Genomic DNA, 25,222 nt, shown 5'->3' with positions numbered 1-25,222 from the left:
CTTGCTTTGAATAGATCTCCTCAGTTTTCTGTATCACAACAGGCTTTAGAATTTACTGTCCTCCACCAGTATCGCCCCATCCAGAAGCAATGATGTCTCCACTGTGATTCAATCAACATCCACATACAGAGAAACACTATGAAACATACAAAATTAATGATCCAGGGTGCCATCAAACCAAATATTGCTGTGCAGGGTGTTTCTCATAACCCACACATAATGATGCATGTTTCCGTTGCTAATGTCCATGTGACTGAAATTACCTAGTTATGGCAACATATAGATATAATTTGTTTCGAGGCTAAATGTTGACTGTTATAAAAGCTTTTCAGTATTTATGCTGAGAAACTAACAGAAAAAGCTTTACAAAAGCACAAGGCATAATAGTAGGATGAGAAACAATAAAGAGAATTAAGTTTGTAGATGATCAAGTAATACTGACTGAAGCATAAGAAAAACAGTTTATGATGGAGAGGTATGTAAAAGTGGGGAAAAAGAGCAATGAATGAGGGCAGCGGTAAGAAAGACCAAAGTGTTGAGAATCAGCAAGTATGAGGTCTGTGAAAACATGATAACAAAGAAAGACCTTGGAAAAGGTAAAATCTTTTAGACATTTGAGAGTTTGGTGACAGAAGATGGAAGCTATGTAGACGAAATAAGAAGAAACATGACCTATGCAAAAGCAGCAAATCCGAATTATGAAATAAGAAGAAAAATATTTATGGGTAAAAGGTTTTAAAAAGATGCCAGGTTCCTTGACAGCAAAAACAATACTGATAGAATTAAGAAAGAGATTTGTTTGGGGTGTAGTATTAAATGGCAGTGAGTAATGAACATTCAAAAGGAAAGAGGAAGAATACTTGGACAGCTTTAAAATGTGGTTATGAAGAAAGTTAGCAAAAGTTGAACTGTGTGACAGAATGAAGAGGTAATTTTAAGAATAGGAGGGGAAAGAAAGCTAGTGGAACTGATGAGAATGAGAAAAACATCTTGGCTAGGACATGCACTGCAAGGACATTGCCTTCAATGAAGAGCCGCAACAAAGAGTACCTGAAGGAAAGACAGCAGGTAGAAGATGACTTGAAGTGTTGGGTGAACCAAAAATGGTCAAAGTTACCAGCAGATTAAGGGAGAAGCACAAGTCAGAGGAAAGTGGTGAGCATCCAGGTGCTATGTGTCTTTCAGATTCAGATTCTTTATTAGTCATTCAGAATTATTACATGCAACAGACTTCGTCAGTTCACTTTACATATTAATTTTATAAAATACATTTTTGCATATTTTAGTTGATATTGGGCATTTATAAAGATTCTTCTAATGAACGGACTGGATTAGTTAACAAGAAGTTGTGTAACTTTTCCTTAAATACTTTGATTGGCTTGCTTGCAGCATGTTTAGACAATTTGTTGTTATGTTAATTGCCGTGTATTTATGACTATTGTTAGTTTTTGCTAATCTGTTTTGTGGTAAGAGCAGAGAAGTACAGATTCTTGTATTGTAGTTGTGCCTTTGATTAGCTACACCTAAATCTGGTAGTTCAGGAAATATATAGTTAACACTGTCAAGAATATATAGATTAATAACTGTTAATAGTCTATATTTAAAGAACAAGTATACCAAAGAAATGATAATATGTGAAGAACCATGTCCAAGATACACATGAATGGAAAGGCTGATACAGAAACTGAAGCACTTTCTTTTTAAATACATCTATATGCTTCCCTTTGTAAGACATCTAAATCTCAAAAAGCTTTTACCATGTATTCTTAATGCATGTGTCAGCTTCAAGTATATTAATGATAGCATCTTTCTAAAGAATATACATTGCTGTGTGGAATCACGTTAGATATCATTTTCTTATATCTGTGCTTCTTCCAAGTCATTAGAGTTGGTCACCCCAGCCTTCAGGCTTGCTCGTAGCTCATTACTGCCTTGAGTCGTACTCACAGTCACGATGAGCAATGGGGCCAGGCGAGCCTGCCATGACTTGCCTGTATGAGTTTCCACTGCATTTGTGAGACTTGTCAACACTCCAGTGTTATTTCTCACACAGCAATGACAATGAAAGAGGACAGCAGACTGAGTGTACTTTCTGCTGGGATAAGTTCAAGCACCAGTTTAATTTTATTAGGAATTTGTGTCTTTTCATGTTACATGAACAAGATGTCCACAATAATAATATCTGATTTTTCTGAAGTTTATTATCACAGCCATGTCAAACAAGAGTGCTCAAGATTTACTTTCACATCTCTTATACCTTCTGAACAGAGATGGGTTAACGCTTGTAGTATATTATTAGAGCATTCAGTTTATCTGCGAATGTGAATACAAACTTTGTGCACTCACAACAGATATTCTTTGCAGGTAAGTGAACCAAAGATGCTATGCTCAGTTAAAACTTTTCTATTTCACACTGCTAATTGCTTCCACTTGCTGACAGAAAAAGCTAATAAAACTAATTTTCATTTGATCGCTTACTTACTTCCAGTGTTCGCTTCGTCTGTTTAAGACCTCATAGTAAACGTGCAATCTGTTTTTAATAGTGGAAATAAATCAGCGTGTAGTGAATATTTTGAAGGCATGATTTAAATTATCATATCATCACATAAGTTATATTAATTAATAACGTACTTCACTGAATGTACAGTTTTTTGAAGGGCTATAAGCTCCCCTGAATGGATGTTTACTAAAGATCCTCTTGCTATTAAAGTCTAAATTTTCTGAACTGCCTTCTGCTTTAATGGGCTAATAATAATGTGGTGTGTAGTGCAACATTAATTTATACATTACAATAACATGACACAATTTAGAAACTGTGCTATGCTTTTATGGGTCTAATGCCAAGTTTATTTCCATTTCATTCAAGCTTTAGAAAACATGATTAATGGCAGACAGCTAGGACGTTGGATGTACACACTAAAAATCATAAAAACTGATTCATTTATTTAACTCATAGTCTAAGTTTACTCAACTCCACATAAAGCTGAAAAAGTCAGTCATGGACAAAGGTTGCTGTTAAAAATAAAAAAATAAAATAAAATGGACAAAACTTTTTATGAAAGAAATTAGAAATTGTGTTCCTTTGACTTCACTGAGAGTCGCACATGCATGTGCTTTTGTGTGTTTTTCTTCATCTGATGAGGAATTTGTCTGATGGCTGAATAATATCCAACAGATTACTTCAAACTGAGCCTATCTGCCACTCAGTCCTCTTGTAGCTGTCGAGTAATGGACACTGACATGAAAAGAATGTGCAGACTGATTTGGTCTGATTTTTAGGGAATTTTCTTTCTTTTTCTGTGAAAACAGCTTCGAGTGTGATGTAAACTGGAATACCACTACTCTGTAAAAAATATTTCCACCAGATTGGAGTGTGATATTGCTCTCCTTTCAGCAAAGTGTGGTGCAATTCTTAATTTACCACACTCATAAATACTATGGCCAATAACGAAAATATACCTAGTTCAAAGATTCCAAGACTTACCAAGCGGGAAAGCGCCGGCAGACAGGCACATGAACAAAACACACAAACACACACACAGAATTACTAGCTTTCGCAACCGATGGTTGCTTCTTCAGGAAGGAGAGGGAAAGACGAAAGGATGTGGGTTTTAAGGGAGAGGGTAAGGAGTCATTCCAATCCCGGGAGCGGAAAGACTACCCTTAGGGGAAAAAAAGGACAGGTGTACACTCGCACACACACACATATCCATCCGCACATACACAGACACAAGCAGACATATTTAAAGGCAAAGAGTAAGGGCAGAGATGTCAGTCGAGGCGGAAGTACAGAGGCAAAGAAGTTGTTGAAGGACAGGTGAGGTATGAGCGGCGGCAACTTGAGATTAGCGGAGGTTGAGGCCTGGCGGATATCGAGAAGAGAGGATATACTGAAGGGCGAGTTCCCATCTCCGGAGTTCGGATAGGTTGGTGTTGGTGGGAAGTATCCAGATAACTCGGACGGTGTAACACTGTGCCAAGATGTGCTGGCCGTGCATCAAGGCATGTTTAGCCACAGGGTGATCCTCATTACCAACAAACACTGTCTGCCTGTGTCCATTCATGTGAATGGACAGTTTGTTGCTGGTCATTCCCACATAGAAAGCGTCACAGTGCAGGCAGGTCAGTTGGTAAATCACGTGGGTGCTTTCACACGTGGCTCTCCCTTTGATCGTGTACACCTTCCGGGTTACAGGACTGGAGTAGGTGGTGGTGGGAGGGTGCATAGGACAGGTTTTACACCGGGGGCGGTTGCAAGGGTAGGAGCCAGAGGGTAGGGAAGGTGGTTTGGGGATTGCATAGGGATGAACCAAGAGGTTACGAAGGTTAGGTGGAACATTCAAGGTCTGATCCAGTCCCGGGAAGTATTCTGTCACAAGTGGGGCACTTTTGGGGTTCTTCTGTGAGAGGTTCTGGGTTTGAGGGGATGAGGAAGTGGCTCTGGTTATCTGCTTCTGTACCAGGTTGGGAGGGTAGTTGCGGGATGCGAAAGCTGTTTTCAGGAAATGAAATCCCCAAACCACCTTCCCTACCCTCTGGCTCCTACCCTTGCAACCGCCCCCGGTGTAAAACCTGTCCTATGCACCCTCCCACCACCACCTACTCCAGTCCTGTAACCCGGAAGGTGTACACGATCAAAGGGAGAGCCACGTGTGAAAACACCCACGTGATTTACCAACTGACCTGCCTGCACTGTGACGCTTTCTATGTGGGAATGACCAGCAACAAACTGTCCATTCGCATGAATGGACACAGGCAGACAGTGTTTGTTGGTAATGAGGATCACCCTGTGGCTAAACATGCCTTGATGCACGGCCAGCACATCTTGGCACAGTGTTACACTGTCCGAGTTATCTGGATACTTCCCACCAACACCAACCTATCCGAACTTCGGAGATGGGAACTCGCCCTTCAGTATATCCTCTCTTCTTGATATCCGCCAGGCCTCAACCTCCGCTAATTTCAAGTTGCCGCCGCTCATACCTCACCTGTCTTTCAACAACTTCTTTGCCTCTGTACTTCCGCCTCGACTGACATCTCTGCCCTTACTCTTTGCCTTTAAATATGTCTGCTTGTGTCTGTGTATGTGCGGATGGATATGTGTGTGTGTGCGAGTGTACACCTGTCCTTTTTTTCCCCTAAGGGAAGTCTTTCCGCTCCCGGGATTGGAATGACTCCTTACCCTCTCCCTTAAAACCCACATCCTTTCGTCTTTCCCTCTCCTTCCTGAAGAAGCAACCATCGGTTGCGAAAGCTAGTAATTCTGTGTGTGTGTTTGTGTGTTTTGTTCATGTGCCTGTCTGCCGGCGCTTTCCCACTTGGTAAGTCTTGGAATCTTTGTTTTTAATATATTTTTCCCATGTGGAAGTTTCTTTCTATTTTATTTACATCAATATACCTAGTTCATTATACAGCTGCAATTACACACTATAAGATGCAAAGGAGTAGAATTTTTTTAACTGAATAGTTATTTTCCAATTGCTTGATAGGCATTGTGAATGTGAAAACAGTAGTTTTCAATTATCTGTACAGAAGTGGAAATGTTTACCAAAATACTAACTACCGGATCAGATGTAGCTTTGATTTTTTTCCATGAGATTACTTTTATAGTGGCAGAACAGATAACACAAAAGCTAACCTAAATTTGTCTCTTCTCTCAACACCCGCACAATCTGCTACACCCGGCAAGACTCTGTAAGCAGATCAGGAAAGAGAAGTGATTTGCAGCCAATCACTTCTCTTTCTTGAGATACTTACTGAAACGTAAATCACAAAATGATTTTACTGAACTATAAATGCCCTTATCATTTCTTCCAGTAAATAGTTAATTACTGGTATGTATTAAAAGTCCATTATTCCTTATTTCTGCAGCTATGTGCTTTCGGTGGCTCTGAACTATGTTGTATGAAAGAAGTATAATCAAACTTGTTATTATATGAAAAAAATGTGACATTAGAGCCAAAATGTGTGTTCAACGCACAGCTACTGCCTGAAAAAACATTATCATCAAAAAGCAACAGCAACAACAATTCTCTCTCTACACACACACACACACACACACACACACACACACACACACACACACACACACACAGTACTCAGAATAAGTACCTGAAAGATGCATTACAAGAGAGTTTGAAAATGATTCTGTTTTAGATTTAAGAGCAAATTACTTACGGCATCTCCCACTTTTTCTGGAAGTACATGCCCAGCATATAAACAGATGAAATTGCCTTTTGGTATGTCATGGAGAGCACGTATTCCCCATCCACGGTTAGGTGTCATGAAAACCTGAATCTTGCACTTCATGGGAAGTTGAACCAGCCTGTTCAGGCAAGTTGATGAGCATTTACACCTGAAAATAATAATGATAGTAATGATAATAATAATAATAATAATAATAATAATAATAACAATAATGAGAAATTAATTATATGAAAACCAAGATATGACACTAAAAGAATTCAAGATTCAATGAATAAAAAAGGGGGACTGGGGGAGATAACTGAGAACGTGAAGAAGAGAGACATTCATGAATTTCAGTGGCCCTAACTCTGCTTATGCCTTTCACTTGAAATGAGGCATTGTTTAAATACAAGTAGCATAAGAAACATATTATAGGGTTTAACATTTTAATATTAAACACAAGTAGCATGAGAAACATATTAGAGGCTTTAATATTTTAATAAAGACAAAGCTTCCTTCAACAGTCTTTCATATTTCCTGGTAAAGTGAGATTAATTCTGAATGAAACACTTTGTCTATATGATACAATAATGGGTGTTGCATATGTCAAAATGGTGGTGGTGCTTCTAGTAATGAATGGACGTATTCTCATACACTAAGAAACAATTGTGAATATTTCTGTTGTCAAAAAATTCATCATATTTTCATAAGACCTTCGAATACCATTAACACTTGAAGTGCCTCAGGAGCTGTACCAATAGATGAAACACCAACTGAGATGGTGTGGCCATATCATACACATGGACAACAGTAGACTTTCCAAAGCAGTGTTCTACTCAGAACTCTCGTGAGGAAAGCGGCTGCAAGGTGGCCAACACCTGCAATATAAAGACACCATCAAATGCCACCTCACACAGGCTGTGGCAATCTGAGCAAATGTTGAGAGGAGCTCGCATTGCACTGATCACAGTGGTGCTCAACTGCACACAAGAATGTGGAACAATTTGAGCATATCCCCCTAAGGAACCTGGACAAAAAACGAAAGCTCCGCAAATCTAAGCCCAAGCCTAATTACATTTATACGTATAACTCCACTGGGCAACTGTATTCCACTTTGTGCACATGGATCTTCAAAGCAAAGCTCGGTTTTGCAAGTCACTTCCAAGCTCCCCACAATAGAGACTAAATGACTGATGGAGTCGCTGTCACTGGACACCCAAGGAGGACATCATGTATGGGAATTGGATGTGTGTGATAGTCTCCTCCTTTTCCCTCTGTCTCCATCTCGTGTTCCCCCTCTTTTTGTTCATCTACTCATCCTCCCCCTTCTCCCGGTCCATCACCCTCCTCCTCACTCTCTCTGCCCACCTCCATCTCTCCCTCTCTCTGTACATCTCCTCCTCCCCCTTCTCCTCTTCCATCGCCCTCTCTCCATTTCCTTCTCCTCCCCCTCGTCTTTCCATCTCTTCCTCCCCCACTCTCTGTCCATCTCTGCCCTTCGCCTCTCTATGCAGAGGTGCTAATTTTGGAAAGAGGTTATCAGTAATCGAGGAAGGGGGGCTCACGGCTTCAGAAGCAACTAGTCGCTGGCTAGCTGTTGACAAGTGAACACATGCAAGTGGTACTCGTCAGACTTTGTGTTGTGGGAAAAAGACAGAAAAAGTGGAACTATGTAATTGCATCAAATTCTGTTTTGTGCCTGATGATTCTCAAGTTGAAACTATCTGCAAGATTCAACAAGTGTTAGGGATGAAGCAATGGGTACAACACAGATAAAGAAGTGGTACAATTGCTTCACACATGGCCACTCATAAGTGAAGAGTAAAGCACATTCAGGCAGGCATTCAACATCCACAAATCAGGGTATTACTGATCACATAAGGACCCTGGTGATACACGATGCACAAATCATGATCAGAGAACTTGCGGATGAGATTAAAATTAGTATTGGATCCATACATTCCATTTTAATGGAACAGCTGGACCTCAGGAGGATCTCAGCAAAATTTGTACCAAAGTTGCTAACAAATCAGCAGCAGTGACTTTGCTTGGAAATCACACAAGACATTCTTGATACTACAAACAGTAACCCCAACATTCTTAACATAGTGATCACTGGTGATGAGTCCTCGTACAGGTATGACCCAGAAACAAAGTTCTGTCACCACAATGAAAGCATCCACATCTCAGAGACCCAAAAATGCAAGGCAAGTCCACAGCAATGTGAAAGTAATGTTGACCACTATTTTTTACTCCAATGGTGTAGTCCATCACAAGTACATCTCATAAGGTATTAACGTCAATAAGGAGTACTACCAACATGCTCTGCATTGCCTTTGTGAAGCAGTGCAATGCAAATGCCTGGACTTGTGGGTAGCAAGCAATTGGCACCTCTACCACGATAACAAACCTGCTCATCATTCTCAATTAATTCACGATTTTTTGGCCAAACACAACACAGTTGTGGTTTATCAGCTCTCTATCCCCCTGACCTAGCACCGAGTGACTTTTGGCTTTTCCCTAAACTGAAAAAGACTTTGTTTGAATGGGGCTAGATTTCAGAACAGACAAGACATTATGCAGAGCATAGCTGCACACCATAGCAAATGGGGCTTTCCAACGATGCTTCCAGCAGTGGCAGCATTCGGAGACGCACACAGAAACTTTGAAGGGAACTAGTGTCAAACAACTATACCTGAATAAAGACTGCTTTTATATATAGAACTCTGATACTTCTTGAACAACCCTCAAACAACTTTTTTGTCTTCTGTGAAAATAGGCTGTGAGGTAGAAAACAAAACTGCACAGTGTTGCGTAGGATATAAAATTTTTGTTCAAAAATACATGTAATAAGAAAGAATATGTATGGGAGAAACAATTTTCCTTATGATTTAAATGCCTTACTGTGATAGTTAAAATACACATATCTACAGCAGAGCTAAGTACAGCATTTTCTTTCTCACAGTCGGTTTTAACAGAAAAACTGTAATTGTACTTTTAAAAAGTATGCAGTCTATGTCTCTATGAATGTTTGTAAGCGAGTCCCATAAAAATTTGAAGTAAATTGGTCAAGAACTTTTCAAGTTTTTTGGTCAAAATGTTTCCCCTTTATATGTTACATACATATTTATATACTGCATATATTAAAAATATACAGCCAATGTCCATTCCAAAGTTCATTAGAGTATCATGAAAAAATATGAAGTAAATCAGTTGAAAACTTTTTCCGCACTTCAGTAGGTATACAGGATGGTCTGAAAAAGTATGAAACATCTGTAAGGCTGTTGTGGAGTAGTCTGTGCTGAGAAATTATAGTTGAGAAAAAAATCCAATAAACTGCACAGTTTTTGAGTTCATTAGCACTGAAGTTAACCAATCAGGCTGTTTCACCCATAAATTGGAGCAGCTTTCTTTCTTTGGTTTCCTAGAACCAACGGAGAGAGTGGGATGGTAGCATGGAGTGAACCTGAACAAAGGCTGAGCCATCTCAAGCACTATCACCTACACTATGAGAACAACTGACACTAATTGCATCTGACGGTATGCTTGAATATGTGCACACAATGGTCTGACTGGCTAACTTCGATGCTAATGAGCTCAAATGGTGTAACATTTTGAATTACTTATTAACAATTATTTATCAGCACAACCTACTCTGCAACACCCTTACAAGGTTTTCAGACTGTTTCTGACCAGCCTGTATTATAACGAGCACATATTTGAATGCACTATTGTATCAAAATTTCAAATCAATTGGTGAAGAACTTCGAGACACTTAAGATTTTGAACCAAAAAGGTTTTACACTTTTATTTTTGTAGAATAGACGGTTACTTGTTAGCAAATAGTTATTTCAGGAATAATACAGGTGGCAGTGCAGAAATTTATGCTAGTAGCTAAAAAATAATACCTTTTCTTGAACACCACACCACAGTATGTCCAGTAAAAATGATGGCGTGCTCCACATGAACAATTTCAAGTTAGCTAAGCATAAAGTGATTGAGTTATCTTATCACCCACCAAACACAGATGTAAAGTACTTTATGGATAGGCTTAGTAGGATAGTTGGTTAGACTGGTTCTAAAGATCTTACTGTAATTGGTCACTTTAGCTCAGATGCAGATTCTAATAGTAGAATAAATTTTAAGCTCACTGATGTATTAAGTTAGCATAATGTTGTAAATATGGCAAGCTCAGATACTAAAGAAATGGGCACTTATTCTACTAGAATATATTATGTTTTAAACAATAGAAATAGTACAGGTAAATTAAAGTAGCCTAGATTTTCATTACTCTGACCACTTTTGTAGGTGACAGAGTACATAAATTCAGCTGTGCCAAAGAGAACAAAGATTGTTCTGCAGAAATTATCAGATGTTAGTGCCTTTAAAGATAAACTAGCACAGGAGAAATGGGATCTATGTTCCAGGTAAAAGGGACTGATGACAACTCTATTGAAACATTATAACTATTACTGCCTTGTCAGAGAAACTCGAAAGGTAGTTAAGCACTGCTAAAATGGAATCTAAGACTGCAGATCCCACCAAGTCTGAGATCTAAACCTACTGTATAAAGCTACACTACAGACTTTTAACAGAAATACAATAGGGCAAAGAAAACTATTAAACTGAAATTGCTGACTTATGGAAGCAGAGTAACAGCAAAGGAATACAGCACTCTGATAATAAAACAAAAGCTTCCTAGGAGTTAATTGACAAATCCTGTGAAAGTCTCAAATGGTGAACATGGAACCATTCAGCATTAAGTCAGGATGGTAATACAGTAAAAAACCAAAATACTATATCCAATATTTTAAAATAACTATTTCACTACTCCCACTGACTAGTCAATCCACACTACAGACGCACACCATATGACTCTAAGCCACCTAATTGAATGTACCAATTTTGAATTTATGAAGGTGAATGAGCAGGAAGTTGGCAAGGTAATATGCATACTAAAGAAAAAAAAAATCATCTGGATGGGATGGCATATCCCGTGCAATTGCTAAGGAGTGCTTAAAATAAATCTAAAAGTCTCTTACCTATCTGATTAATTGCAGCATTAGAGAAAACATGTATGCAAATGTATTGTGAAAGTAGTGCACAAAATGGGAAGTACTGATTCCCACCTTTAGTAAGATATTCGAAATTATTATCCCACCCCAGCTAAGTTCCTTTTTCATGAAAACACAAACTGCTTATAGATTCTCAGCATTGCTTTAGAAAAGAGCTATGCAAGACCACAGCAGTTACAAAGTTCTTCCATGAACTGCACTTCGTGTTGCAGCAGAGGACACAAATGCAGCTATATTTCTAGATCTGACAAAAGCATCTGACACAGCAAACCATAGCTTACTTCTACAAAAACTGAAGTCCTATCGTATAGGGACACCATCCATGCATCTTATAGCAACATGCTTGTTGAATTGTAAACAATGCACTGAATTGAGATGCAAATTAGATGAAAAAATTATAAGCTTTCTATCCACCAGTGAAACAGTAGTGTACTTCAGGACTCAACCTTTGGTATCTTTCTCTTCCTCATGTATCATGCTGACCCGAATATATGACACACTTTTTATCCAAATTTCAAATTCGATAAGTTAGGGTGGGGCTTACACCTTTTATCCAAATTTCAACCCTGATAAGTGAGAGTGCAGCGTATACCAGCTACTACCTTGTCTTTTTACAAACAGTTTCTGTACAAATATTAAGCACATATGCAACAATGCAACTAGTGTCTGAAGCCGAAACTGGCAACAAGGCATTTTACTGCATAACAATGCACTTTTATCGATGTCCTGTTGGCACTAACATTGTATAAGTCTGCCAGTATTGTTTCGTTAGCTTATAATCCAGCTGGTAAGACAGCCTGATTTATGACCATTTAGAGTTTACACGAAAAGCATCATCAAGCCAAGGAATTCGGTGCAATTACGACCCAAGTTTCAACCTTACAGTTGTGGCAAAACCATAACCAACAGAGACCATAAGAAAATATGGATAGGACAAATCTAATGTGCAACACTGGGACTGCTATAAAGGAGGAGTCATAGTACAACATTACATAATCAACTTTGGAAGGCAGAAGTAATTATTTTATTCTTTTCTTTGTTATCCTCTGTTTTCATGCCATTATGATTAACAAGCTACTCGGCAGATGACTATGATTCATTCACCTTCTGCTTGTTGACAGAGCAGAAGGTAAATGAATTTTGACAAGGTTTGGCTTTCTTTAAGTATCTGATGAAGCTCTTTATTTTATCACAGTAATTTCTGCATGTGGCTATTGAACCAATGTAGATATTTCCCATCCCTAACAACCTTGTATGATAAACACTTGTTTGAAGTGCATTGTTCATTATTCTTTGATTCCTTGTGAAAAATCCCTCACAAACTTGAGTGTAAGTTATTGCTATATTTCCCTATACTTAAAATAAAATAATTATTTTATCTAAACGGGAAACTTTTTCTACAGACTTTATAGTGCTGCACAGCTATTCGGTCTTCAAAGTGCACGTGAGGCTTTCAATAAAGTGGTTAAATCAAAGTGTAACTGAACAAAAGCAATATCCTCACATTAACATCACTTCTGCATTCAAACAGACTAACATCACACACCACACTAATTACATTTTCAAATAACAATATTGGTATGCTAATGTAAGACTCCACCATTTGCCAAACTTACTGTGACGTAGGCTTGCACTTCGATGCAGAAGGTTGACTGTTGCTGGCTTTCAGTTGTGATACACAAACTACCGTAGGTGAAAATAGCATCCATCTATAGAGGAGCGAAAACACTGAGGCGCAGCCATAGAGACGTTTACAAAACTGCGTTACATTATTGCCTGACGTATGTGCGAGAGGCTGCCACGCCCAGCCCACTGCAACTGTCAGGGATCAACTTAGGTTAACTCAACTATAAATCAATTATCCTTCATGTGTAGGGCTTTTATTGCCTAAGAAGTACACATCAAGATTTTGGCAATATTTTGCTGTCTTTGTTGCAATATCTTGAGTGTAATATCCTTGTGTGTAAAACTTTCATGTGATAGAGGACACACATCTTTATGGCCTGCTCAAGATCACTCAGCAACAGGCTCTTCGCATTGTTGTATGCATTTCACTAAGGATTGTACTTAGAAAAAATTTCATATGTTTCTTCATTGTATTTACACTTTACTTGCCTCCATACTTATGTGCTTCTTTGAAACATTCGGGTCAAAAGTGCTTTGTGAACCTATATATTAGTTATAGAGCTTGTTAATTAATGCACCCCTCACTGTAAAATCCCATCAACTGTACAGGTGTGTGTACAGACTGCAACACACCAACAGTATTTTTCTCTCCTCTATAAGACAGTGTTCAAAATGGAGACATTTCATAACTGAATTGACATTGGTCACTGTTCCAAACATTTTCTGTCGCACTCCACTCTGTTACATATTTCTTCACATCCTCCACAAACCCTTGAGACTTCTGATGAATAATATGATGATCTTGTAGGTCCTTATATGTGTACGTGACAAATGTAGTAATATGGTTGGAAGAAATGCTGTATTCAGTCTTAAGTTTGTTGATGAAAGTAATCACAGTTCTGAGATTGTCTAGGTCAACCACTTTGACACTTACATATGCCACCAGTGAACAGTAGATCCATAAGGTCTAGCCCTATCAAATTGTGAATTTACATACTCCTTTCAAGCTTTTAATTGCAACAGTACATTTCCCTTGAAGTAAGCTCAATCTCACCTTCTCCTAGTCACATAATCTAATAACCTTGTAATTTGATTTACTTCATATGCACTTACATCACTCTGGAAGTTTGCTACAGGAGTTGAAGCTACAACTGTAATAGTCTTCGTATACGTTTTCCTGGATGTTATCAATGTCTTGCAATATACTGGCCCTCAGTATTTTGGGTGAAGATGGTTCACACTCAGTGACAGCTGAAGGTAACCAAGTCTTTTACTTCTGGATGAGACAACTTCAGAGAGGGTGTCTTCCTGTCCAAAATAACTATACCCATCTAGCACATTTTCTTGCAGTTCTGTGTCATCTTCATTGTAATTGTTACTTTTTATCCTAAATAAGATATTCACAAAATCCATATCCCTTACTCGGATTAGGTTTCCATATTCTGCAAGTCACAACTTTGCTGCTAACAGTTTGACAACATTTGTGAGACTAATTTGCATCACGACGCCAATGTACGCTCTTTACACTGTAACCCACAAACGAAAACCCCAAAAGATGGCCTCCTACTACAGCTACACTATTCGTACAATTAGAGCACTTGTTAGTGCAGGCACAATGCGCCACCAACAAATGGAGCCAGCAAGCAAAAGATGCATTTTGAATGTGAATGGCTTATATAACTGTTTATGATATGAGCAATTTACTGTATTTACCCTATGATGATAAGACAATGTTTATCCCCAATTTGTCATTTGAAAAATATGGGGCTGTCTTATATTCCCTTCTGAGATCAATGTTTTTACAGTGCTTAATACATTAATACAGGGCTTGTCTTACATCTATACATGATGCTTTGGCTATTGAGGTTTCATACAAATTTATTTTGAACAATCCCAAAGGGTAACACGATACTTTCTCTTGACCAGGCTCGAGTTTTCCTTACACACCGAATCGCTCGATACATCACTGATCTTGGTCAAACAATCAAGTGACATTTGACTCATGGCACTAGTGAAAGGGATATGCAAGAGACTATGAACTGACCTCTACAACAATTTAATGCTCTGCTTGAAAATTGACAAATCTGTGAAACACAGGAGGAAAAAACATTGAATTCTGTCAACTTACAAACTTTTGTTGTATTGGAACAGATTTCTAGTAAAAATTCTAACATATGTACAGATATCGTACAAAGAACCATGAACTTTACCGTTGGAGGGGAGGCTTGCGTGCCTCAGCGAGCGATACATATAGCCGTACTGTAGGTGCAACCACAATGGGAGGGTATCTGTTGAGAGGCCAGACAAACGTGTGGTTCCTGAAAAGGGGCAGCTCACTTTTCAGTAGTTGCAGGGGCAACAGTCTGGATGATTGACTGATCTGGCCTTGTAACACTAACCAAAACAGCCTTGCTGTGCTGGTACTGCAAATGGCTGAAAGCAAGGAGAAACTAAAGCTGTAATTTTGCCCGAGGGCATTTACTGTATGGTTAAATGATGATGGCGTCCTCTTCGGTAAAATATTCCGGAGGTAAAATAGTCCGCCATTCGGATCTCCGGGTGGGGACTACTCAAGAGGATGTCGTTATCAGGAGAAAGAAAACTGGCGTTCTACAGATTGGAGCGTGGAATGTCAGATCCCTTAATCGGGCAGGTAGGTTAGAAAATTTAAAAAGGAAAATGGATAGGTTAAACTTAGATATATTGGGAATTAGTGAAGTATGGTGGCAAGAGGAACAAGACTTTTGGTCAGGTGAATACAGGGTTATAAATACAAAATCAAATAGGGGTAATGCAGGAGTAGGTTTAATAATGAATAAAACAATAGGAGTGCGCATAAGCTACTACAAACAGCATAGTGAATGCATTATTGTGGCCAAGATATAAACGAAGCCCACGCCTACTACAGTAGTACAAATTTATATGACAACTAGTTCTGTAGATGACGAAGAAATTGAAGAAATGTATGATGAAATAAAAGGAATTATTCAGATAGTGAAGGGAGATGAAAATTTAATAGTCATGGTGACTGGAATTCGGTAGTAGGAAAAGGGAGAGAAGAAAACATAGTAGGTGAATATGGATTGGGTGTAGAAAATGAAAGGGGAAGCCACTTGGTATAATTTTGCACAGAGCATAACTTAATCATAGCTAACATTTGGTTCAAGAATCATAAAAGAAGGTTGTATACATGGAAGAAGCCTGGAGATACTGACAAGTTTCAGATAGATTATATAATGATAAGACAGAGATTTAGTAACCAGGTTTTAAATTGTAAGACATTTCCAGGGCCAGATGTGGACTCTGACCATAATCTATTGGTTATGAACTGTAGACTAAAACTGAAGAGAATGCAAAAAGGTGGGAATTTAAGGAGATGGGACCTGGATAAACTAAAAGAACAAGAGGTTGTACAGAGTTTCAGGGATCAAGTAGGTAAAAAGACGAGGGCTAGTAGAAATCCTTGGGTAACAGAAGAAATATTGAATTTAATTGATGAAAGGAGAAAATATAAAAATGCACTAAATGAAGCTGGCAAAAAGGAATACAGACGTCACAAAAATGAGATCGACAGGAAGTGCAAAATGGCTAAATAGGGATGGATAGAGGACAAATGTAAGGATGTAGAGGCTTATCTCACTAGGGGTAAGATGGATACTGCCTACAGGAAAATTAAGGAGACCTTTGGAGAACAGAGAACCACTTGTATGAATATCTAGAGCTCTGATGGAAACCCAGTTCTAAGCAAAGAAGGGAAAGCAGAAAGGTGGAACGAGTATATACAGGGTCTATACATGGGCGATGTACTTGAGGACAATATTATGGAAATGGAAGAGGATAAAGATGAAATGGGAGATATGATACTGCATGAAGAGTTTGACAGAGCACTTAAAGATCAAAATCGAAACAAGGCCCCAGGAGACGACAACATTCCATTAGAACTATGGACAGCCAGTCCTGACAAAACTCTACCATCTGGGGAGCAAGATGTATGAGACAGGCAAAATACCCTCAGACTTCAAGAAGAATATAATAATTCCATTCCCAAAGAAAGCAGGTGTTGACAGATGTGAAAATTACCAAACTATCAGTTTAATAAGTCACAGCTGCAGAATACTGATGCACATTCTTTACAGACGAATGGAAAAACTAGTAGAAGCCGACCTCGGGGAAGATCAGTGTGGATTCTGTAGACATATTGGAACACGTGAGGCAATACTGAACCTACAACTTTTGGCAATATTGACTAGAATACTCTCAAATTCTGATGGAGGCAGGGGTAAGATACAGGGAGCGAAAGGCTATTTACAATTTTTACAGAAATCAGATGGCAGTTATAAGAGTCGAGGGGCATGAAAGGGAAGCAGTGGTTGGGAAGGGTGTGAGACAGGGTTGTAGCCTCTCCCCGATGTTATTCAGTCTGTATATTGAGCTCGCAGTGAAGGAAACAAAAGAAATATTAGGAGTAGGTATTAAAATCCATGGAGAAGAAATAAAAACTTTGAGGTTTGCCAATGACATTGTAATTCTGTCAGAGACAGCAAAGGACTTGGAAGAGCAGTTGAACATAATGGATAATGTCTTGAAAGGAGGACATAAGATGAACATCAACAAAAGCAAAACGAGGATAATGGAATGTAGTCGAATTAAATTGGGTGATGCTGTGGAAATTAGATTAGGAAATGAGACACTAAAAGTAGTAAAGGAGTTTTGCTATTTGGGGAGCAGAATAACTGATGATGGTTGAAGTAGAGAGGATATAAAACGCAGACTGGCAATGGCAAGGAAAGCGTTTCTGAAGAAGAGAAATTTGTTAACATCGAGTATAGATTTAAGTGTCGGGAAGTCATTTCTGAAAGTATTTGTTTGGAGTGTAGCCATGTATGGAAGTGAAACATGGACAATAAATAGTTTGGACAGGAAGAGAATATAAGCTTTCGAAATGTGGTGCTACAGAAGAATGCTGACGATTAGATGGGTAGATCACATAACTAATGAGGAAGTATTGAATAGGATTGGGGAGAAGTTTGTGGCACAACTTGACTAGAAGGAGGGATCGGTTGGTAGGACATGTTCTGAGGCATCAAGGGATCACAAATTTAGTATTGGAGGGTAGTGTGGAGGGTAAAAATCATGGAGGGAGACCAAGAGATGAATACACCAAGCAGATTCAGAACGATGTAGGTTGCAGTAGGTACAGGGAGATGAAGAAGCTTGCACAGGATTGAGTAGCATGGACAGCTGCATCAAACTAGTCTCAGGACTGAAGACCACAACAACAACAACAACAACATCTTTCAAAAGCCATTACTTGATTCTGAGCCCAGGTCAATATTTTATTTCATTATGGTTTACCAAGAGGATTGCAAATGAGAAATTTGATCAATGTGCACGTATCAGAATACCAGTGAAAGTCTTTGTAATCAGATTTAGAACACAATGATGACATGCACATGAAACAAAAAGGAAAATTAACTCTGAATGAAATGTTTAAGAAATGAAATAAATCAAATTAAACAGGATAATTGTCATTGTCAGAATAAATTACAGCAACAAGACCCACTGCGGAGATAGTACGAACAGATGTCACTAGATCATGGGACAAGCAAAAATTACAGAATGGGACTGATAGTGATTGCTATCTTTTATTTACGTAATAGATGTTGTTGCTCATATGACCTGCAGCCTAGAAGATATTGCTGTCCATGTTTTACAGTCAGTCAAGCATAGCTATACTGAAAGTTGGTGGGGGAACAGCACCAAGCATGGCTGAGAACTAACACGAGTGTGGGGAGGGGAGTGTTGGGCATGCAAAAATTTCATCGTGCACCCAACCATGTGAATGTATTCTGCATACTTAGGCTTTCTATAAACATCTACCACGCTTCATCTGCAGTTTGTCTGAATTCGTTTGCATTCAGAATTGAACTGATTATAAAATTGGACAAACACTCAACAATAACATACATTTTTGCAGGACGCGCTAAAAGTCTAGGTGGGAGCCAGTGGTGTACTTATGTATTTCATGCAGCAATGTTGTCAACACTCACTGTGAGGTATGGCGGGAATGATTGGGGTGTGTGTCAGCTGCTGGTTCTACGAGCCAGTGAGAGAGTGGCAGGCAGATGACATGTTCTGAAACAAGGGTCATTGAAACATTCTCACATCAGGATAGAAGCGAAGTGAAATCCACTGTGTGTTCACAAGAAAACAGCTATGTTCTCAGGTCCCACAGTATCAACCTCAGAATTTGCAAGAAACTGCCAAATATGTGTGACAACAGAGATTCACAGCTGTCCTGTTAAGATGACAACAGTGATGACTAAAAACAGTGGTACCACAGACAACAGGATAAGTAAACCAAAAATGTAATGAAGATAAAATTTCTTTTTGTTTATTTCATTCATTCTTGTATTATCAAAATGTAAATAATAAATGGTATCAATTTAGAATAGGTGTAATGTTAACTTTATGATAGACATACATGAATAAAAGTTTGTAATTTTGATTAGTCAGTATGTGTTAAGAAATATAATATTCTCAAGGAGCTTATCAAAAAACAGGGGAGGCTCGTCTTGTACTCCGGTAAACACGGCATATTTTAAGTAAATTTTTGTGAGGTTCTAAGTGTTTGAGGTCATACACTTCTTTTATAAGTAAAAATATTGTTTTATTTTCCATAACATCCCTTGCACAATCACATGTAAGAGACCAATGCTGCTAGAGTGTCTCTAATGTGCTTCTATACAGTAGCTGCAACCAAATGATACTGGTCTGTTTAGCAAGATTTACAGCTGCTTGGGTTCAGTGCACCCAATATCCAACAGTAGAGCTTCATTCATTGTGGTATCGATAGCAACGATGCCACGGCATAGTTTCAAAGGTTGGCACACCACGAGACAGCGACTACAGTGCCCTCTAACTGGTGCTGTGCAGCTCTACGAGCTCTGCTCCAGCCAGGAAACTTTGCTTCAGCTTTGCTCTACATACGATGGGTCTAAGACTTCACATCTGTACAAAGTTATGTATTCTTTCTTGCACCAGTAAACCATTTTTACTCACTGCAGTACCAACGTATTTTTCCTGCTCCTGCTCCTACCCACATGCCGCCTTCCAAGTGGGATACAAAATTCATATCTAAGAAAAGACCCACCCATTAACATATTAAATGGATCAGTTCACTAGAAAGAGAAACCTAATGTCATTTAATACTCTGGAATTGCTGATCACTAGCATGTGGTGGGATAAGGTGTATCTTCCAGCTTAGAATATCATACAGTATCTGGTATCTGCATAACATGTCTCATTATCATCAATTGCAAACTGCCATATCACATGCCGTAACAAAACAACACAGGTCATGTACATGAAAGACCTTTGAAATATTTATCCCTGTACTTCAAAATATTATATTAATATTTAATAACTGAAAAAAATATCTACAAATGTAAGATGCATCCACAAATTCAATTTTATTCTATATATAAAACAGAAGTTAAGAGGCTACTTAATTTAATAGTTGGGTGCTTGTATCTGTTTCCCTTGTATTAACTAAATTGCACGAAACAGCTGACAGAAAAATACAGCAAAAAAAATCAGAATGAACTCTTACGTTTAGCTACAGGGAAAGATAACACCAAATTTGTAAGAAGAAACTGTCTGGATACAGTCTCTAGAAAATATTTTTATGTTACAACAATGGCTGCTACCTATTACAAGGTGTGTCAGTCCCTATTCAGGAACTAAAATACACTGTGGTATAATATTCTCACTTCAAGCTATCAAATACAGTTTACTGTCAGCGCTTTTTTTTTTTTTTTTAATTGTCTGTCATTTTGCATTACTTGAATTTCTACAAACTTCTGATTTATTAATGCAACAAGATCATTAATGTAATGGGGCATTCTTATTATGAGTAGCACTGGCAGTACTACTCTGCGGCTGACTGCTGGTTACAATTCTGACATCCCATCCAAAACAATAGGAAATTTTATTTGGTACCTCTGATTACCATCTGCTATGACATTGATTACAGTGTTTTTTTTTTCTCTCTATACTCTGTTTTATTCTGCACTGAAATTCGTCTCTCGAGAATTAACAAGAATCTATACAAAATATTTATAAATGCAGTAGTGCACCACACAGCAGGAGGCTTCTCTGTACTACAGCTGTCAACATCTGTATGCCAGAATAAACCAGAGAAGTTTTTCGTAAGTATTTTTTTAACTAATCCCACTGCTATGAAAGGCGTACGGCAAAATGTTAAATAGTAAGCTAATTAGAGTTTTCTTTAAATACATATTCTCTGGATGCACAGCTCCACCTCTGCCTCATTATACTTCAGATAACAACTGTGTTCCACATTTAATAACATATTTAATACGAGGCCTATTCATAAAGTAAATCCATTTACCTTTCTTTCTTTCCTTTTTTTATGTCAATGAAATTACAGAATTTATATTAAGACTTACCAAGCGGGAAAGCGCCGGCAGACAGGCACATGAACAAAACACACAAACACACACACAGAATTACTAGCTTTCGCAACCGATGGTTGCTTCTTCAGGAAGGAGAGGGAAAGACGAAAGGATGTGGGTTTTAAGGGAGAGGGTAAGGAGTCATTCCAATCCCGGGAGCGGAAAGACTTCCCTTAGGGGAAAAAAAGGACAGGTGTACACTCGCACGCACGCACGCACGCACCCCCCCCCCCCCCCCCCACACACACACACACACACACACACACACACACACACACACACACACACACATCCATCCGCACATACACAGACACAAGCAGACATATTTAATATATTTTTCCCATGTGGAAGTTTCTTTCTATTTTATTTAAATTACAGAATTTGTTTTATATACTGTGAAAGTACACTAACATAAGCTAAACAGTGTTCAAACAGACATCAGACGGTCCAAAGTTCAACCGATCACGGTATCATCTTCAGCCAATACGGCCATTGTCAGTTTCCATGACTGGAGCTGCTACTTCTCAGCCAAGTAGCTCCTCAACTGGCCTCACAATGGCTAATTCACCCCACTTGCCAAAAGCACTCAGCAGACCCATACGGTCATCCACCTAAGTGCTATCCAAGCCTGACAGCGCTTAACTTCGGTGATGCAACGCAAATCTGTGTTACGGCTGCGGCAAGGTCGCTGGCTGTGACAGTACACATTCTAATTTATTTTTCCACATACTTCCAGCCACACTGTCTTTTTGTCATAGCATTTGACGAGATTTGAAATTCCACAATCATAGAATTCTGCCACCTGAAACTGAAGTCAATCTATGATGCTGGTTTTCAAGCCTTCATCATTGCCAAAGCTCTTTGAGCTAAGCCAATTCTTCAAGTGCATGAAGATGAAGAGTTAGCAGTCAATAGGCATCAAGTAACGGCTGTAGGGACAGTGATTCAAAACTTCTTATTTGAACTTTGGCAGTTTTGTTGCAGTATGTTGTGCTGTATGTGGGTGGGAGATGTCATGCAGAAAAATCACGCTTTTGACACCAAGGTTTCTGGTGACACTTTGTCAGTTTTTCCAGTGAACTAGTATAGTCATACTGCCTTGACTGAAGTTTTGTTTTTGCATTCACATACCGCACACGTCTCATCTCCTGTTAGAATCTGGTCGAGGAAAGCTTCAGCTTATCAATCGTAATACACAAGACATCAAAGTGCTACTGCCATACACTGAGCCTTTTGTTCTTCAGAAACGAGTTTAGGCAAGCACTTGGCATTAAATTTCCAGTAGCCCAAATCTTTGGTAATCATTATGTACAGAAGAGTATGACTAATGTGTGGAAAAATAAATACAAAGCTCTGAGATGGTGACTCTCCAGTTTTCTCTCAGGTTTTCATCAACCAAAGGAATCAGATCTGCATTCACAATACTTGCTCAACCACTCTTCTCTTCATCACCAGTTCGACCATTTTTGAACATATGACACCATTGTCTTACACCACCTTCACTCATTACACTTGACCCCTAAACTACACCAAGTTTGCAATGGGTTTCACCTGCTTATGTTGATGACTCAGTAATGAATGGTAATGAACAAGTTGATAGGATGGCCAGACAGGGGTGATGACTCCACTTGTTGGACAGGAACCTGTCTCCACCATCACCAGGTCAAAGGAAAATCAAAACTACATAGCTAGATCAGGAGGCAGCACACAGAACAGAGGACTAAGATATGAAAACAAAAAACATGGAGAACATGGCAAGCTAACAATGCTGAAACCATGTTTTAAGAGAAGTTAATGCAATCCTGGGCTCGAACAGGAGGCATATTAAACTCATGGTAGGTCTAATGACTGGCCTTTATAACTACAGAAAACAATTGTATACAATGGGTATGGAGAAAGATTCCCCCAGGCGCTAACTATGTGATTTGGTGAATGAAACTACACCACATTTAGTATTTCAATTCATAAAGAGATTGTATGTAACTAAGACCTAGTAAAAGGGCTTCTACTACTCTTCAAAGATACTCGTTGGCGACACTAGAATGCCAAGGAGATATCCCATACAAAAAACTTAAGTTTCAATATGGCCAACAGTGTGTTAAGTCTACTGCTGTCTTGTCTACCCAATGAATTAAATAAAATCAACAAATACCAACAAGTTGCCCAGATAGCCACACACATTAGCATGCCACTTCCGAGATTCGGAAGGCATACTGGTCCTGGATTGAATCTGCTTGGCAGATTAACAATGAGGGCTGCAGTGCTGGCCAGTCAGATGTGGTTTTTAGGCAATTTCCCATATCCCCTCTAGGTGAATACCAGACTGGTATCCACATCCCACCTCAGTTACACGATTCACAATCAATCAGAAAACATTATCACAATTTCATATGAGATACCACTGATGCAGACAAATGAGGTACAAATATCACATTCTGGGAGGAGGGTGGGGGGAATGTGACAGAAACCCTCTACAACTAACACTGCCAAATTAAATAAATAATATGCCAATCCGGTGAAGATAGGGGACAAGGCCAGGAAAAAGAATATGAAGAAAAAAATTTTCCAGAACATATACTACCTATGGGGCCATGGTTTTTAACATCTAACTTACATGAATAGATTTGCTGCAATGCCCAATATTATGAACAGTATCATGGAAATGACAGATTGGTGTCAAAATTTGACTGCTGCTATTCTTCCCACACCAAAAAATCCCTCCTATATGGCCTGGCCAGCCAGGGATACCATACCTACTGGACAGGAATTCCCTTGTCCAGTATGCTGAGGGCCTCACAAAGGCCTTCACAGACAAACACTATACCCCAAGACATAGTCCACAAACATATTTCTTGTTACATATCTTCACACTCCAATCCTTCCACTGCTCCTAAGGACCAACAACAGAGGAGTGCCCCCCTTCATCATCTAGTACCACCCTGGACAGGAACAACTGACCTGCATCCTCAAAACGGCTTTGGTTATATATCATCATGCTCTGAAATGAGGAACATTCTACCCCTCCTAAAGTGGTGTTCCATTGCTCATCCAATTTCCACAACTTTCTAGTCATTCTGTATGCCACTCCCAATCCCAACCCCTTGTCGCAGAGCTCATGTCCCTATGGAAGACCCAATCCACCAATCCAGCTCTTCCTACTCCATTCCTATCACAGCCTCATTCTACCCCTTCAGAGGCTATGACATCGGTGAAAGCAGACATTTCATATACCTCCCCTGCTGCAATCACTGCACATCTTTTTATACGGATATGACTAACAACCAGCTGTCCACCAGGATGAATAGCCACCACCAATCTGTAGCCAAGAGCAAAGTGGGCCACCCTGTGGCACACCATGCAGTTGAAGATAAGGCGCTTGTTCAGTAGCTGCTTCACCACATGGGCCATCTGGATCCTCCCCTCCACTACCAGCTTTACTTGACTGCACAGATGTGAGCTGTCCTTACAACACATTCTCCACTCCTGAAATTATTGCAGCCACAACCAATGGTAACTGACTGTCCCCACATCCTCCACCCAATATTCACCCCCTCTGTCCTATCACTTCCTCACAATTCATATCCCCTCACCTTCATAGTGTACTGCTCTCTGCCTGTGCACCCACTAGTCTTTTTCCCTTCTCCTGCTCCCCTCCTTTTCCACGCCCCTTCCCTACCTACAGCCTCCCAACACTGCACCTGGCAGCCTTGTCCTGCCGCCATCTAGTCCCATGCACACCCCACCAGACAGTGCTGACTTCTCTAGACCCAACCGTAATCTGCTATCTCTCCTCCTTCTCTGCCCCTCTCAGGAAAGCTGCTTTTGTTTTACGTGACAGTTGCATTCTGGCCACAGAAG

General features: G+C 39.3%; 1 protein-coding gene across 3 annotated transcripts in view; it reads right to left on the bottom strand.

Moving 5' to 3' along the window:
* Positions 1-25,222, bottom strand: part of LOC126284229 (uncharacterized) — a 333,906-nt gene that overhangs the window by 24,609 nt on the left and 284,075 nt on the right. For all 3 annotated transcript variants that reach the window (XM_049983005.1, XM_049983007.1, XM_049983006.1), the window contains one exon: positions 6,178-6,355. In XM_049983005.1, coding sequence (XP_049838962.1) covers positions 6,178-6,355 — 178 coding nt within the window. The remainder of the gene's footprint in view (positions 1-6,177; positions 6,356-25,222) is intronic.

This window comes from Schistocerca gregaria, chromosome 8 (genome assembly GCF_023897955.1).
Source record: "Schistocerca gregaria isolate iqSchGreg1 chromosome 8, iqSchGreg1.2, whole genome shotgun sequence".
In the NCBI taxonomy this organism is placed as follows: domain Eukaryota; kingdom Metazoa; phylum Arthropoda; class Insecta; order Orthoptera; family Acrididae; genus Schistocerca; species Schistocerca gregaria.
This window is presented reverse-complemented; position numbering and strand designations above follow the sequence as displayed.